We start from the raw sequence: 17,985 nt of genomic DNA on the forward strand, positions 1-17,985 counted from the left end.
CAGCTCACTGGCAGCCATGTCTGCACTGTGTGCTGCCTGTGAGTCTGCACTGTGTCCATCCCTACTTTCTGGGTTTGCCTTGGTCGGCTAGGACACACTTCCCAGCCACATTTGCTGAAAGACTGACAGGTTGTTTGTTGACTATGTAACTGAAAATATTATGTCCTGGATTTTATTTATAAAAAAATTCCTTTTGGGCTATTTGTTTGTTTGTTTGTTGTGTTGTGTTTTGGTGGGTCCTTTTCTTTTGATTGTTTTGAGACAAGGTCTCACTATACTACCCTCCCTGGCCTGGAACTTACAAAGGAATGCTTGCCTCTGCCTACCAAGTACTAGGATTTGAAGTTCGTGCCACCACACCTGGCTTATCCTCACATTTTGAAGCCTTTTCTTTCTCCCAAACACTCTGTCTTTCTATATGTAAAGTAGGCAGCTATCCCGACCTTCATCCCTCCTTTGTGGCCTGGTTTCTTCCTGAGGGCTTGTGAGAATCCATCCCCACACCCAGTATCCTCAAGCAGTATAATGATCTACCTTGGGTTGAGCCTGCCTTCTCCACACACAGGTACTTGTCACGTAGTTTTGTCTGTGACAAAGTGACAGTCCTACTTTAAATCCAACCTCCTAGATTCACCTTCCAATTTTCTTAGGGTATCTCCCCTATTTTCTAACTTTTTTATTTATTTTTCTTTTATGCGTATAAATGTGCCTGTGCACCACATGCATGCAGTGCCCACCTGAGACCAGAAGGGGGTGTCTGATCTCCAGGGAGTGGAGTTACAGGGCTTATGAGCTGCCATGTGGATGGTAGCAATCAAACCTAGGCCCCCAGAAAGAGCAGCCAGTGCCCTTAACAGCAGAGCCATCTCTCCAGCACCTTTTTTTGTTTTTATTTTTGTTTTTTAATTAAAGTCAGTGTCTGTCTCCTTGTGTGGCATCCTTGGCTTACTTCTCTTGCTGAGGACCTCAGTTCCGTTCCTGACACCCACGTCCACTGGCTCGGAACTCCTGTAACAACGGCTCTCGGGGGAAGTGTTATCTCTGGCCTCCGTGAGCACCTGCACACATCAGGACACGCATGCACACAATGAAAAACAAGTCTTTAGAAAAGATGAAGCAGCATCTGTGTCCTGGGACCGATGGCTTTTAGCTAAAGCTGTATATGTTGATCTGAAGCTAAGTCCTCTAAGTGGAAGTATGTTTGCTACACAATATGTGTTGTATGTCTTGAGTGCATATATATTTATCATTGTTCCTGTTGGTTCATAGAAATTTTACATTTTTTTCCCTCTCTTAGGACAAAGTTAAACTATAATCCTCCAAAAGATGACGGATCCACTTACAAGATTGAACTTGAAGGGATATCGGTAATGGTTATGAGAGAGATCCTGGATTACATCTTCAGTGGGCAGGTATGGCGAGACCCAGGGGCAAGACCTGGAAGAGACTTAGAGGTTTCAGAGTGGTACTGCCATGGCATCTGCTGCCATTGGGAGCACCTGTCAGCATCTCCCTGGCGGTGGCCCAGCATACACGCACTTCTGACTCTGTCCCTAAGCAACACAGACCATAGACCAAATCTCAGTTCATGTTCTTCTGAGCCCCACCCTCCAGGCTGAGGTTAGAAGAATGGGTACACCCTTCACCACCAACTCCTTGGCCACCACATCTTGAATCTGGTCTTGCACAACATCCACTCTGTCTGGCCCTTCTCTGTCGTTGTGGAAATAGAAGCATCCCTGTCACTGGGACTTGTTGTATAGAAACAGTTTCTTGTAGGGCATTGCAATGAAAGGCAGCTCCCATTGAAAGCTGCCCTTAGCATAGTGTTCACTGGTGGTCACGGGCTTCACCCCACCCCTGCCGGGTCTTGCTGCTTTTCCTTGATTCTCTGGGCCACCTTTTTTCTGGAGATGTGATAATGCTCAGGCAGGAAATGGTAAGCCACTAGACCGCTTTCTCTTCTTGCCTCCTAGCCCTGGCCTCTTTATGAACTTAGGTTCTAGCATAGGACTCTTAAGACTCTGAACAGGGGTACAGATGGGTCAGTGGCTGAGAGGTCCCCAGCACCCACAGCAGCTGGCTCACAACCACCTGGTACTCCAGTTCCAGGGGATCCTCTGGCCTCCGTGTATGCGCAACACGATCCTTCAAGTGCACACACACACTTATACACAAATAGGAATAAATCTTTAAAAAACAAACAGAAAAGACAAGTCAAGTAAGTATATTGGCCAGAGAGCAGAGTAGTGTGGCCATACGTTTAGGGGTGGGACTGTGTTCTGCCTCATTTTCTCCAAGATTTCACCCTTCGCCCTGCCCACTGGAGCCTTCCTCACTGCTGTTTCCCGCCTCCCCTTTTCAGAAAGGCCTGATTTTCCCACCAGTTGTTAAGTGTTTGGAGTGCATCAACCATCTTTTCTAAATGCATCCATTCTGTCCACACACTCAGGGATTCCAGTCCTGCTGAAGTGTGTAGTGTGATTGCATAGCATTGGGAAAACAGTTTAGGGAAACTCTTCCCCAAATACAAGTCAGAGGGTGTGCACATGTGCGATGGTTAAAATAGATGAAGTTAGAGCCCTTAAAATCCTAGAGACCCTGCGCAGCAGGAGGAACCAGGCCACCTGCCCTCGCAGGCAGGGTGAGGTCAGTGCAGTTGTAAGCACAGCCAGTAGCAGCCAGAGGGCATGCTCTGTGTGGGCTTCGACTGCGGCCCGCCCGCCCGGGACTGTCTGCAGACTGACTGCTGGGATCTCTGTCCCAGCTTAAACTTTAGAACTCAGGTGACAAGGTAGGGATGGCCACCTCCTAAATCAGCTGTCGGGTTTCATCGAGATGTGGTCTAGTGAGTTTTCACAGGTTTTATTTAGATAGTCTGCAGTCGTTCCCTCTCTGATGGCTGAACTTAATATTCCTGGGTCTGGGGGTGTGGCTGAGTGCTAGAGCCCGTCCCAGCATGCTCAAGGCCCCAACCACAAGGTACTGGGACCTCCTGCATCAAACAGTAATTAAGAAAATGCCCTTTAGGGCTGGTGAGATGGCTCAGCGGTTAAGAGTGCTGACTGCTCTTCCTAAGGTCCTGAGTTCAAGTCCCAGCAACCACATGGTGGCTCACAACCATCTGTAATGAGATCTGACTCCCTCTTCTGGAGTGTCTGAAGACAGCTACAGTGTACTTACATATAATAAATAAATAAATAAATATTTTAAAAAAAGAAAGAAAGAAAATGCCCTTTAGGCTTGCCTGCAGCCTGATCTTAGGAAGGCATTTTCTCAATTGATGCTTGCTCCTCGAAGGTGTCTCAAAGATGCCTCTAGCTTTTGTCAATTTGACATAAAACTAGCCAGCACACAGACACACACACACACAATGTAAAAAGAAAAGGTGGGCTGGAGCGCTGGCTCAGTGTTTAAGAGCACTGACTGCTTTCTCAGAGGACCCAAGTTCAGTTCCCAGCACCCACATGGCAGCTCACAACTGTCTGGAACTCCAGTTCCAGGTGATCTGACACCCTCACACAGACATACATATAGGCAAAACACAAATGCACATAAAATAAAACAGAAACTAAAAAAGCAGAAAAAGTTATTTATGTCCTCGGGGCAGGACATTTTTCTTATTGATTTTCCACACTTCTATGCTCAGTTTCTGAGGCAATTAGTGATACCACATTTTGAAGTCTGCAGTATGAAAACGTATAGAGTCTGATAAAATGGTTTTTACTGGACCCTGAACTCCCTTGTTTCTGAAGCAGTGAAGCCTGGGGAGTTGTGTGTGTTGTTGCTTTACAGTTGCATGGAGAAGTGTGAAGCAGGAAGAGAACGAAGCATCAGGCAGGAAACTGGAGAAAATGTATCAGAAGTGAAGAGTCTTAAAGAGAGAAATATGTACATTATGGGTTTGACCCAGAAGGTGGTTTGAGGCCCAAGCATTGAGTGCGGGGCTACTGTGGAGACCCAAGGCTTTCATCCGCCTGGCATTCCACTAGGCAGACAGGAACAGATAACTCCAGTGTCCACTAGTAGCAGAATGTACCTGTCCCTAAATGCTCAGTCAGGTTTTTGTGTGAATTGCAGATGTGAGCACACAGTCCCATCAGCAGTCAATCGTGCTAGCAGGGGAAGGGAAAGCCTGGGCAGCTGGAATGAAAAGCAGACACATCAGCAGGGTGGTGGCAGTGGTGGCAGAGGCAGCGGCACACGCCTTTAATCCCAGCACTCAAGAGATAGGTGGATCTCTGAGTTTGAGGCTAGCTTGCTGTACAGAGAAAGTTCTAGGACAATGCAGGATACCCAGAGAAACCATGTCTCAAAACAAACAAACAAACAAAAAGGTCAGGTATATCTGCTGTAAGATAAGGCCCCTTGCTGGAGAGATGGCTCAGAGGTTAACCAGAGGTCCTGAGTTCAATTCCCAGCAACCATATGGTGGCTCATCTATAATGAGATCTGGTGTCCTCCTCTGGCCTGCAGACATACATGGAGGCAGACTGCTGTATATAAAATAAAAAAAATCTCTTTTTTTTTATGTTTGAAAATAAAGATAAGGCCCCTTGATGCCTCAGACTATTGAAACGTGCAGTGTGTGGTCAGCAGTACTTAGTCATCTTTGACCTACAACCCTGGGGTTGGGGAGCTGCAGAGATGGCTCGGTGGTGAGAAGTGCTTTCTTACTCTTGCAGAGGGCCTGAGTTCAGGTCTTGGCACCTCACAACTGCCTATAACTCTAGCTCAGGGGGGTTCACTGCCTCTGACCTCTGCCGGCGCCTGCATCCATGTGCTCATGCACATAATTAAAACTAAATCTTTCCCTGGCGGTGGGTGACGCATGCCTTTAATCCCAGCACTCGGGAGGCAGAGGCAGAGGCAGAGGCAGGTGGATCTCTGAGTTCGAGGCCAGCTTGGACTACAAAGTGAGTTCCAGGCCAGCCAGGGCTACACAGAGAAACCCTGTCTCGGAAAAACAAAACAAAACAAAGAAACTAAATCTTTAAAAATAAAAGAAATAATTGGGCATTCCTGTGGGCCAGACTACTAGGTTAGTGGTTTGGGGGTTTGGTTTGGTTAGGTTGTTTTGTTTGTCTGGATGCAACTATAAAATGCTTGTGGTAATCTTCACAGATCAGGTTAAATGAAGATACAATCCAGGATGTTGTGCAGGCAGCCGACCTGCTGCTGCTGACGGACCTGAAAACGCTGTGCTGTGAGTTCCTGGAGGGCTGCATAGCAGCAGAGAACTGCATTGGCATCCGGGACTTTGCCCTGCACTACTGCCTGCACCACGTGCATTACCTGGCCACTGAGTACCTGGAGACCCACTTCCGAGACGTCAGCAGCACAGAGGAGTTCCTGGAGCTGAGTCCACAGAAACTCAAAGAAGTGATCTCTCTCGAGAAGCTGAACGTTGGCAATGAGAGATACGTGTTCGAGGCGGTGATTCGGTGGATAGCACACGATGTAGAGATGAGAAAGGTACCGTCCGTCCCCCCAGGACATGGCCCGGGGTATCCTTCTCATGAATGCGTTTATTTACTTCTCGGGATGGGTAGGGATGTGGTCTATTGCTAAAGCTGTCAGTCTCAGACTGTTAGCAGGGGTCCTTCTGGTCTACCCAGATGGCAAGAAGGAACATTCCCAATGCTGGCAATCCCAGGTCCCCAAGTGTCCACGCCTAGGTACAGAACAGACCCAAAGGCTCACACTCCAGCCCTGAGAGCCAGGAGCTTGTAGCTGTAGATGCTCAGGTTGGAGGCCTCTTGCTGGGGCTTTAATTACCAGTGGTCCTGGCATTTGACAGCTGTTAATAATCCTGGACTTCTAGCAGCAGTGGGCAGGCAGCAGGGTTCCTACCTACAGATGTTACAGCTCCTGAGAGCCCTCAGGTGTTGAGACCCTCAGCTCCTACAGGGTTGAATGTTTGTTTCTCAGGCCTAGGATATCTGAGACACTTGGATTTTATATCCTAGCAGCTCTCTGGAACTCCTCCACCTCAGCTCTTCACAGCCTTCCTCACTTCCTACACCCCAGTCAGTCCTGGTCACTCGAGGGACGTCTTCAAGTGTCTTACTGCTGCTGTCACTGCATGGCCACCACCAGTTCATTTTCGTCCATTCTCCTCTGTGTCACAGTTCACATGGGCTAACAGTTAAGATCCAAACTGGGAGTTAGGGCCCCTGAAGGGGAGCCTTATGTGGGGGCCCAGGAGAGCAGCTCCTAGGGGCTGTGAAAAGGTTTCCTCTCTAGCTAGAAAGGAGGGATAGCAATAGTGTTTGGGATAATGACAGCTGTCCTTCAGGACTGTTAGTAAGGTACAGTCCCTCATGTTTGTGTCAGAGAGGAAGGAGATGGCTATAATTGTGCCAGTCACAGCAGACCATCATACCAATGATGTTTGCACTAACCTCAGGCTAGACTCCAGGGACATGCTCCCCCTCTGGCCTGAGGGAAGATGGCTGCTGGAGGTTAGTGAGGCTTGTGATGGACAGAGGTCCAGTGCAGGCTGTCTGAACTGTTTGTGGTGAAGACAGTGCTTGCAGGAGCCAGAGTTTGCTTTTGCAGCAAGCAGCTGTAGTTGCCATGCAGTGCCCTCTCTTTAGCAGAAGTAGCTGTGTTCCCTCCCAAAGGCATCTACAGACTATCTAAAGCAGTGGGCTAGCTAGCTGCTTAGCTGACAGTCCTTTGCTCAAGGAGCCACCTGGTAAGGGTCTAACCATTGTCCAGTGGCCCCAGTCCCTAGCATCTTAGCTGATTTGGAGAAAAAAATTAAAATTTCAAAGGAATGCTTAGCCAGGCACAGGCGGATGCCTTGATCCCAGAAGCAGGTGAATCTCTGAGGTCAAGGACAGCCAGAGTTAGATGAGAGTCTATCTGAAAATTAATAAACAAATAACAAAAACTGGGTGGAGGAGGTCTAGGAGGGACAGCTGGTGGGGGCCTCAGAGAGTGTTAGCCTTTAGTCCCCATTGAAAGCCCACAGGCTGGAGCTTGCCTTCAGTTCTTCTCTCCAGTCACCTGACTGCGCTGCTTTTGGAGAATGGATTTGGGGTGCGTAGTTGCACTGCTCACTGCTCTTGTCGATGCAGACTCGTTTCTTAGGGATTATCTTGTAGTTTGCAAATTCTGTAAGCCTGTGAGGGTGCACGCTCGGAAACCACGCTGTGGTCTGCGCTGCGGTGAGACCACCTAACTGATCACATTAGGTAACTAGGGAAGGTGACACTCACTAGGGCTGCTGGGACCCTGTTCCTCCTCAGCCTGCTGGACCATCCCTTGCCTCAGAGGTTTAGGTGGGCCTGGTCACTAGGGAATGTGACAATTCTTTGTCCTTTGGTTAATCTGACTTCTCAGAGCATGGAAACATGTTTGAAGTTACTCAAGGGTTTCCCCTTACCCACAGAGGCCATACCTGATGGTTAGATGATCTGTGGCCAAGTCACCCAGAGCATGCCCAAGTGTCAGAGATAGCCACCAAGACCAAAGATACCCAAAGCTATGAGATAGATTTGAACCATGATCATTGCAGGAATTACTATAGAGTTCTGGGGATTTTTTTTTTTTAATCTTTGGCTTTGCTGATTTTCTTACAGTATTCATTTCCTCTGTTGCCCAAGTTTACCACATTGGACTTGCTCTCACCATCCTAGGGCACCCGTAAGTGTGGCTCAGTCACACTTTGCCAGGCGTGTGAGACAACAGTGTCGCTCACTTAGCCCACTGAGGCGGGACCTGCAGTGTGAGGAGAGCTCCTGAGACATTCAAACCTTTCTTCCCAGAGTCTGTGGACAATCAAAAAAGTGCAGTGCAGAGTGGCACATGCCTGTCATCCAGGACTCGGAGGCTTGAGGCATGAGGGAGGTGGGCTTTTGAAGGCAGCCTAGATTACAGCCAGACTGTGTCTCAAAGGGGGCTGGAGAGACGCTAAGCAGTTAGGAACATCTGCTGCTTTTGCAGAGGACCCAGCTTGAGTTCCTAGCACCCGCATCGAGCAGCTCACAACAGCCAGTAACTCCGGCTCCAGAAAATCAGACACCCTCTTCTGACCTATAGGTACCCACGCTTGCCCACGCGCACATACAAACACACACACAAATACACACACAGGAGTGTGGAGAGGAGAGGCGGGGGCTGGTATGCATATTCAGACAAGACTGTCAGACACGATGGTATCAGCTAAGAGACTGCTAACAGACGCCATCTGCTGTGAACCAGAGAGTGTGTTTCAGGAGACCTGTGTCATCGCTATCCTGTCCCTCCTCCTCCCGTCTGCAGGTCCACATGAAGGACGTCATGTCAGCACTGTGGGTTTCGGGGCTGGATTCCAGCTACCTGCGGGAGCAGATGCTGAATGAACCCTTGGTGCGAGAAATCGTCAAAGAGTGCAGCAACATCCCGCTCAGCCAGCCGCAGCAGGGGGAGGCCATGCTGGCCAGCTTCAAGCCCAGGGGCTACTCAGAGTGCATAGTGACCATCGGAGGGGAGGAGAGAGTGTGAGTGTGGCTGGGAGAGGGTGGGGGAGGGGGAGCGGGGAGTGACAACAGAAAGTGCGGGATAATTGTCTGTGTTTAAAGTGTGGCAGTAGTTGGCCATTATAAATGTTTAACCATCTGTAGAGTACTGAGATTGACAGTGGTTATCATGAGAGGAACTGTAAAACATCAATTATGTATGTCCTTAGGTCACGGAAACCCACAGCAGCCATGCGATGTATGTGCCCTCTCTACGACCCTAACCGGCAGCTGTGGATTGAACTGGCTCCTCTGAGCATGCCGAGAATTAACCATGGAGTTCTTTCAGCAGGTACTCTCTGCTCGATTTTAGCAGAGCCCTGGCCAAGTCATACATTATTTTAGTGTTGCACAGATAGACTGGTATGATTTTTGCCTGGTGGTGAACAGCTTTAATCTCAGTACTCAGGAGGCACAGGCAGGAGGATCTCTACGAGTTTGAGTCCAGCCTGGTCTGTATAGTGAAGTCAGGCCAGCTAGGGATATGTTTTCCTACTGTCTCAGAAAGAATTGAATGCTAGGGGGTGTAGCTCAGAGGGTTGAGTGGCCTGGGTTTGAGCTCTAGCACCATCCAGTATGGTGGTGACATATGGGTTCTAGGACTCAAACTCAGGCTGTCAGCCCTTACAACAAGCACTCTTACCTGCAGAGCCATATTGCCTGCCTTCCTGTCTTCCTTATCCACTTATTTTCCCATGCTCCTCGGCTCTTGGACATCTCGCCAGGCATGTCAGGCCTTTCTCCACATTCTCTGCTTGTCCTTGTCAGCTCTGTCCTTCTTCCTGGGTGTGGGGGGTTCTCTGTGCAGCCCTGGCTGTTCTGGAGCTCACTCTATGGGCCAGGCTGGCCTTGAACTCACACAGATCCTCCCGCCTCTGCCTCCTGAGAGCTGGGATTAAAGGTGTGTGTCACTCTAGCCCAGCAGCTTCTGTCCCTTTGCCTTCTGTCCTGGGGTTGGTGGTTGCCTTTGACCTGTCCCAGTGACGTTTCTGCTCTTGAGAGCCTGTTAGGCCGCCATGGAATCTAGTCCTGTGTCTCTCTGTCAGTGTCCGGTGTGTGTCACTCAGCACTTGGGTTTCGTAGGGTTGTGGTGACTTTTGCTGCTTTGTCTTTCTGGTCACTCAGTACCTCAGGTCGTTGCAGCTCTGTGTCCGGTGTTTGCTTCTGCTCTTATTCCATAGGAGCAGAGCTCTTGGTGTGCCTAAGAGCTTGGGTGCTCTTACTTGTAGGAATAATTCCTGGACAAGCAGAAGGTTTATATCAGTTGAGCTGGCCATGGTAGGAAAAGGCACTTACCGCCACACCTGACAGCCTGAGTTCAACCCCTGGGATTCAGAGTGTAGAAGGACAGAAACAACTCTGACCTTCATACATGGCCCATGGCATGTGCACATGTGTACACACATGCACACATCTACATTTTTTATTTTAATCTTTTGAGAATGTCATTCATACGTGAGGACATTGCATTTATATTATTCCTATCCCACCCTCTGTTATCTTCACCTCTTCCCATGTGACATGACCCCCCTCTCAATTAGTGACCTAATATGATTTATATATATGTGTGTGTGTGTGTGTGTATGTATACACATATATACCTATATATAAATATAAATATGTAAATGTATTATAAAAGTATACCTATATAGTATATATTGTAAATTATGTTCCTATATATAAATATACAGGTATGTAATAGATAGATATGCATATAAAAGTCTCCTGAGTCGGTTAGTGTTGACTCTATGTACATGTGTCTAGGGTTGACCATTTAGGATTGGGAAACCTGTCAGGGACTCATCCCTGACGAAAACTGATTCTCCTCAGTATCCATTGACCGTCTCTGGTGCTTGGCCTGGAAGCATGTGGAGCCTTGTGTAATTTCCCCCTCCAGGTTGGCATGGGGACTAATTGTGTGGTCAACTGTTGAGAGTCCATGGGTGCAGCTTCCCTGTCACGTTTAAAGGACACTGTCTTGCAGCAGACATCCACCTTCTGACTCATAAAGTCTTCCCCACCCTCTCTTCCATGATGTCCCCTGAGCCTTGGGTGTGGGGCTTGCGTTGTAGATGTTCCAGTGAGGGTCGAACACCCCATGGTCATTTGTTTCCTGCATTTTGGCCAGTTGTGCTCTCTGCGCTCGGCTCCATCTGCAGCAGACAGGAGCTTCTTCGATGAGCCTGAGAGCCACGCTTACCAAGAGAGAGTGCATACAGCGTCAAATGTGATTTTTATTTTTTTTTTTTTATTTNTTTTTTTTTTTTTTGGTTTTTCGAGACAGGGTTTCTCTGTATAGCCCTGGCTGTCCTGGAACTCACTTTGTAGACCAGGCTGGCCTCGAACTCAGAAATCCGCCTGCCTCTGCCTCCCGAGTGCTGGGATTAAAGGCGTGCGCCACCACGCCCGGCTTGTGATTTTTAAAGACGAAGTTGAGCACTGGTTCCAGCTGGCCCCTCACTTACCATTTCCTCATTTGTACAGTGCTGGGGATAGAACTTGGGACCCTGTCTGTGCCCATCGTGTGTCCCTCACTGGCCTCACTTACCCACATCACTACCCCAACGGCAGGCTCAACAGTTAATCTTGCATGCTGTCTACATCTCAAGTGTCCTGTGCCGAGAGAATCCCTGTGACCTTGAGACTAGGTGTGGAGTGTTGGTCTGATGCTGTCGAGACTCAGAACTGGGGGATGAAGTGAGGAGCTGAGGTAGCCCTGAGCTGCCTGGTGACTAAAGTGTGGGATCACCTTTCTCCTCCTCCTGTAGGGTCAGAATCAACTCAAAGACTGTTGAATAAAGCAGAATGGCCAGAGTGACTAACAAGTTTGACTCCAACGTCAAGGAGCAAGAAGACTGCTGGGGTTGGGGAGGGGGGCTCTAAATGCCAGGCCACTGCACCATGACATCTGCTGGAGTGTCCTGTGTGTCCCCTGTGCTTCTTACAGAAGGATTTCTGTTTGTGTTGGGGGGCCAAGATGAAAACAAGCAAACACTGAGCTCGGGAGAGAAGTATGACCCAGACGCTAACATGTGGACTGCGCTCCCACCCATGCATGAGGTATGGTGCAGTTTGTCTCCGAGGTGTGTTTCTTTTCTCTTCTCTCTGGAAGTTTTATTGGATGTGGGTTCCTGTGTCGTCGGGAAAGAAGAGGCAGCCTGGCCTCACCCTACCTGGAGTCCTGTTCTCATGAATCTCCCTGTCCTCTCTGCCTCTTCCTGGCCTCTGCCTAGCACCACCTCTCTGCAGAGACCTGTTCCTCACCTCCCTTACTGCTTGCCCTGGTCTTAGGATGCCTTCCCCCCCACCTTCCACTCTCTCTCTGCTGTGCCCCACCTCTGCACACACTGGCTTTCCATGTTCTATGAGACTCCACAAGCCAGGAGTTTTCTGTTCTGTTTGGGCTGTGGGTAAATGATAAGCACCTCAGGTTCCTAGAATTCCTGACACTCGGGTGTACCCTGTCCTCCCTGCTGCCTCTCCTGGCCACAGGTAGTCCACACGACATGGCTCTTGCCACTTTTCCCAGGCACCTCAGGAATCTGCCTGTCCATAACTGCACAGAAGCAATACCATGGTGCCAGCTGTCCTTGTAGGATCTCTTCTCAACTCTGTAGGTTAAGCACAGCATCTCTGCTGATGAGCCTGCATCTTTTGTCCCTAGTCCTGAGGAGTGACTAGCTGGCTCTGTCTGTTGTGCCGAGGAAGCCACACACAGCGAGGAGACATTCCAAGGAGAAACAGTGTGAATAAGCCTTCTCTTTGCTGGAACACTGGAATAAAATGTGGAATCTCTCCTTTCGCCTACCAAGTTTGCACTGTCTTTCCAGGCAAGACACAACTTTGGGATCGTGGAGATAGATGGAATGCTCTATATCCTCGGAGGGGAGGATGGCGATCGAGAGCTCATTTCCATGGAGTGTTATGATATTTATTCCAAAACCTGGACGAAGCAGCCCGACTTGACCATGGTTAGGAAGGTGAGTGCCTCGGTCTGCTCAGCCGGCTTCTTCACAAGCTGGCATCAGAGTCAGTGTCCCTTTCTGGGCTTGGTTGTTGTGGTGGGAAGGGTCTCTCTCTCTCACACACACACACACACACACACACACACCAGGGCCTCACACAGTACTCTAGTGCTGAGCAGATTCCTCGGCACACAGCCTCATTTCTTAAGTGTGCCTTTGGCACAACAGAAAGTGCTCAGAGGATCCAGGCCTTAGAATTCTGTCTCTGTTGGCAGCTTGCCTTCACGTCAGCAGTCACACATCACAGCAGGAAAGAGCCCCTGTGCTAGGATTTGTCTGGCTCTGAGCAGCGGTGCTGTGTTGTCTGGAGTAGATACTTTTGAATAGCTGGATCTCTCCCCTCTCCTAACTCACTCTACAAGTGAAAGGCTGCAGTGGTTCCCTCCTGTGCGCTGCTCTCATTTGGACTCAGGCAAAGCTGTCTAGCAGTCCTGGCCATGGCTCTGCTTCACCCTTCCTGTCTTCTCTTACTGCGTGCACTTCAGTCTCAGGGTGAAGAGACACCATGAACCCGGCAACTCTTATAAGGGAAACATATCATTGGGGCTGGCTTACAGTTTCAAGGGTTTAGTCCATTATCATCAAGGCAGGAGGCATGGCAGCATCCAGTTAGGTGTGGTGCTGGAGTTCTACATCTGGATCTGAAGGCATCAGGAAGAGACAGTGAGCCACTAGGCCTGGCTTGAGCCTATGAGACCTCAGAGCCCACTCCTCAGTGACACGCTGCCTCCAACAAGGCCATAGCTCCTAGTAGTGCCACTCCCTGTGGGCCTACGGGGCCATGTGATTCAACCCACCACACCATGCAACTAAACAATTGTGGCAGCAGCTGAATAACGTATACTTCCAAAATCCTAACTCCTGGGAATGTAAGCACGGGGGTAAGCAGAGAGATGCTGGACGGCCCTTCCGTCCCCCACGTCACCCAGTGTGGTATGGGTGGAACTCACGGCTTGTGCCGCACCACTGCTGACAGCTTATGGGGACATCAAGATGGCAGTGGGTAAAGGTGCTTACCGCAAGATTTACGATCTCTCTGACCTGATAGGTCAGAGTCCACATGGTGGACGAGGGGAGATAGGTCAAAACGTATATACAGGATTTGGGGCTGAGATCCAGTGTCGTGGAGGAACCCTGGCTGGCCTGGCATGTTTGAGGTTCTGAGTTCTGTGCCCAGCATCACCCCCCAGAAGTAAAGGAAAGTAGAGTTACTGCTTCTGTTGCTGAAGATGGATGAGGACTCCTTTTCTGGAGATTTCCAGTACATGTCACCAGCTCTTTCCATCTCTGGCTCATGTTAGACAGCATCATGGTTTTGCTGTTAGGAGTCAGAGCTTGTTCTACCTATGTGACCCTGCTCTGGGCCAGTTGCTCTCTGTCCATCCAGCTCTAATGACAAATGTTCCCCTTCCCCACCATTGTTCTTTCCTTTTAGATTGGCTGCTATGCAGCTATGAAAAAGAAAATCTATGCCATGGGCGGAGGTTCGTACGGAAAACTGTTTGAGTCTGTGGAGTGTTACGACCCACGGACCCAGCAATGGACTGCCATATGCCCACTGAAAGAGAGGAGGTGAGGCAGAGTGTGTGTGCCCATCAGTATGCTACTGTTGATGTGTGAGTCCCCAGAACCTAGCAGTCCCTAAAACAGAAGGCCCATATGCACATATAGCACAGAGCATTGCAGGTACAACAGATGCTGGGGAAATGGCTCAGGGTTAAAGTGTGTATTGTGCTGCACAAACATGGGGGCCAGCGCTCAGATCCCCAGTATCCAAGTAAATGTCAGGCAGGTGGTCCCAGCACTGGAAAGACAAAGATGAGGGATCCCTAAGAAAGCTGGCTAGCTGGACTGCCCTATCGGCAAACTCTGGGTTCAACTGAGAGACCTTGCATTAATGAATAAGAAATCACTAGTAATATCAACGTTGGGCCTCACATACACAAATGCACACGCGTACAAGTGCACTCAAACACACATATACCTCTATCACAGCCCTTGGAGACTACTGAGGCAAGAGGATTTCTGTGAGTTCAGGGACAGTCCGATGTACATGGTGGGTTCCAGCCTACCCTGAGGTCCTGAGTTCTAAGCCAGCATCTGTGTTCCGTGGTCCTGCAGGTTTGGAGCAGTGGCCTGTGGTGTTGCCATGGAGCTGTATGTGTTTGGAGGCGTCCGAAGTCGAGAGGACATCCAGGGCAGCGAGATGGTCACCTGCAAGTCCGAGTTCTATCATGACGAGTTTAAGAGGTAATCAGTCTAGAGGCTTCCACACCTGCCCTCTCTCCCCATGCAGCAGACAGTCTCCAAGCTTCCCCCTCCTGTCCCTCCCTCCATGCTTCAGGGATGTGTCTCAGCTTTGATTCCCAGTGACATCACTGAGTTCTCTACTTAGGGGGTGTGTCCACTGCATGCTGGGTATTTTCTCAGTGACTTGAGAAGTTGATATCTGAGTTACTCCTCTGTTGCTTTGGTAAGACATGATGACTCAGACAGCTTATAGAAGAGCACGTGACATTGGGCATATGGTGTCAGAGGGTTAGAGTCTGTGAGGCTGGAGCAAAGGCGTAGGAACAGCTGAGGGGTTACATCTTCATTCAAAAGGTGGAGGGAGGGAGGGAGAGAGAGAGGGGGTCAGGGGACTGGTAATGATGAGTCTCTTAAAACCACAAAGCCCACTACCAGTGGCACACCTCCTCCAACAAGTCTACACACACACACACACACACACACACACACACACCCTGCAATCCTTACCAAACAGCTCCACCAACTAGGGACCAAGGATTCAAGTATATGGGTTTATGGGGTTTATTCTCATTCAAACCACCATAGTGACTTAAGGAAACAACACAGAACCTGGAACTTAGCACATATCTGACCTTGTCCTGTTAGTATATATGGCTGCTTTTTGTTGTTGTTGTTGTTTTGTTTTGCATATGGAGTTTCTCTGTGTAATCCAGGCTATCTTGGAACTTGCTACATAGACCAGACTGACACTGAAACTCAGCCATCCACCTACTTCTGCCTCCCAAGTGCTGGGGTTAAAGGCATGTACCACTACACCTGGCCATATGTAAGCCTTTTATGACAGGGCCTGCATCTACTTTTCCTGCCGCTGTCTGCCCAGAGGCTCCACACTGAGCCCTTAGCTACCTCATCTCTAGGCTGCTTCTGCCTGAAATACCCCTCATTGCCCATCTAGTTAACTTGGCTGTTTCCGAAGCTGTCACTCTCCAGAGAAAGCCTTTGCTGTCCTCTTCCATGCTTACACACACTCCTCAGACCCTGATCCCTTAGCTTCTGCACATGTGGCTGGCTTCATAACTGCTGAGTGTATACAAGGCTCGGTCCCACATGGTCCTCCAGTATGAAACCTGACAGGCATCAGATGCTCAATGCATCATGTGTCAATTGAGCTGGTGTCTGAGATATTAAAACACTGACAGGATTCAATTGCCAGGACTGACCCCCAAAAGAGAAAGAAAGCAGAGTCCCACAGCCTGTCCTCTGACCTCCACACAGCTTGTCAGTGCATGCACACAGACACAAACACAACAGAGATACACAGAGACACTGACACACACACACACAGACACACACATATACAGATACACAGAGACACACATATATAGATACACAGGCACAGAGAGAGAGAGAGAGAGACAAGCACACAACACAGACACACACAGTAAATTAATAGATGTAAGAAGAACAACTTTTTTAAAAACGCCTGGCAGGCGGTGGCGTAAGCCTGTGGTAGATACTGCCCCTCCCCTCCTCTCACACAGTGTTCTCACTCCAGTGACCTGTTCAGATCCCCAGGGGAGCCTGCCGCACAGTGTGGCCCTATGCACTTTGTTACCAGATGGGGGTGCCATAAGATAGCGCCTCGTTTCCTGACTTTGAGATCGGGCGAAGACTAAACTGACACAGTGTTAGACATGCCTGTGACTGTTGCCTGGTCTGTCACGTGTTTTCCCTCTCAGACACTTCAGACGAGTCTTTACTTCCCGTCATCAGAGGGAGATTGCCAGGGGAATTCAGTAGACAGAAAATGAGGAGGCAGCTTCGAAGGCATTTGCTGGGGGAGGGAGGGGGATGTCAGGCTTGTTACTTTGAGAAGTCACAGTGGGGGAGTGCTGCCTCCGTAGGAAATAGTGTATTCATCTCCTGCCCAGATGAGCGTGAGACAGTCTGTCCCGCTTGATTAACAAGCAGTAGCAGTGTGTTTGGCTTCTGACAAACTACTTTTTTGTGATGACTGACTCCGTGTGCGTAGCCAGCGTGAGCTGCAACATGTCAGAGTCATTTGCTTACGTTTCTTTTCCCTCTGTCTGCTGCCTTGGGTGGGATCAAGTCTGACTGTAACGCTCCCCAGGCATCCCAGGACGCACTGTATTGTTATTCGTTCCGAGTCCCTTCTGAGTAGGGGACTGCAGCGCTGTGATGGGCAGGAGGGGGATGCTTTGTTTCTTGTTCCTTTTCTTTTTTTAAGATTTATTTATTATTATACATAAGTACACTGTAGCTAACTTCAGACACACCAGAAGAGGGAGTCAGATCTCATTAGGATAGTTGTGAGCCACCATGTGGTTGCTGGGATTTGAACTCAGGACCTTCGGGAGAGCAGTCGGTGCTCTTACCAGCTGAGCCATCTCACCAGCTGTGATTTGTTTCTATGTGTCTACTTTAACTCTTTCTTTTTCTGTTTCTGTTTTGAGGTCTCACTCTGTAGCCCTGACTGGCCTGGAACTCTATATAGTCTGGGCATGTTATGAACTTACAGAGATCTGCCTGCCTGCCTCTGACTCCACCACCATGCCGGACCTTAAATTTATTTTTTTATTACTTATTTATGTATGTGTGCCATATGTGGGGGTGCTCAAGGAGGTCAAAAGAGGGTGTGTGATCCCTAGGAGCTAGAGTTGTGAGCACCAGACATGGGTGCTAGGAACCGAACTTAGGTCCTCTTGAAAAGCAGCCAGCACTTTTTACCACTGCTCAGGTCCCTGGCCCCATCCTTGTATTTAAAGGGGTTGGGGGAGGGGGGCCAGTCAGTAAAGTAAAGTACTTGCTGCTCAAACCTGCGGGTCTTCATTCTGTCCCTAGTACCCACAAGAAAGCCAGGCATGAATGACATCAGCCTAGACCCGTGTGCAAGCACACCATCACACACGAATACATACATAAACACATGTGAATACATACATCATCATACATGAATACATACATAAACACATGTGAATACATACATCATCACACATGAATACATATACAAACACACAAAAAATAAGTAAAGTTCCCAATCTTAAAACCGTTTTTTTCTAGCCGGGCGTGGTGGCGCACGCCTTTAGTCCCAGCACTCGGGAGGCAGAGGCAGGCGGATTTCTGAGTTCGAGGCCAGCCTGGTCTACAAAGTGAGCTCCAGGACAGCCAGAGCTACACAGAGA

At 49.2% G+C, this 17,985-nt stretch overlaps 1 protein-coding gene across 1 annotated transcript in view; it reads left to right on the top strand.

Moving 5' to 3' along the window:
* Gan (gigaxonin) overlaps positions 1-17,985 on the top strand; it is a 48,427-nt gene that overhangs the window by 24,114 nt on the left and 6,328 nt on the right. The window contains exons 2-9 of the mRNA XM_021170549.2: positions 1,298-1,412; positions 5,125-5,475; positions 8,272-8,489; positions 8,678-8,799; positions 11,455-11,567; positions 12,338-12,487; positions 13,968-14,104; positions 14,654-14,782. Of these exons, the coding sequence (XP_021026208.1) occupies positions 1,298-1,412; positions 5,125-5,475; positions 8,272-8,489; positions 8,678-8,799; positions 11,455-11,567; positions 12,338-12,487; positions 13,968-14,104; positions 14,654-14,782 (1,335 nt within the window). The remainder of the gene's footprint in view (positions 1-1,297; positions 1,413-5,124; positions 5,476-8,271; positions 8,490-8,677; positions 8,800-11,454; positions 11,568-12,337; positions 12,488-13,967; positions 14,105-14,653; positions 14,783-17,985) is intronic.

Source organism: Mus caroli, chromosome 8 (genome assembly GCF_900094665.2).
Source record: "Mus caroli chromosome 8, CAROLI_EIJ_v1.1, whole genome shotgun sequence".
In the NCBI taxonomy this organism is placed as follows: domain Eukaryota; kingdom Metazoa; phylum Chordata; class Mammalia; order Rodentia; family Muridae; genus Mus; species Mus caroli.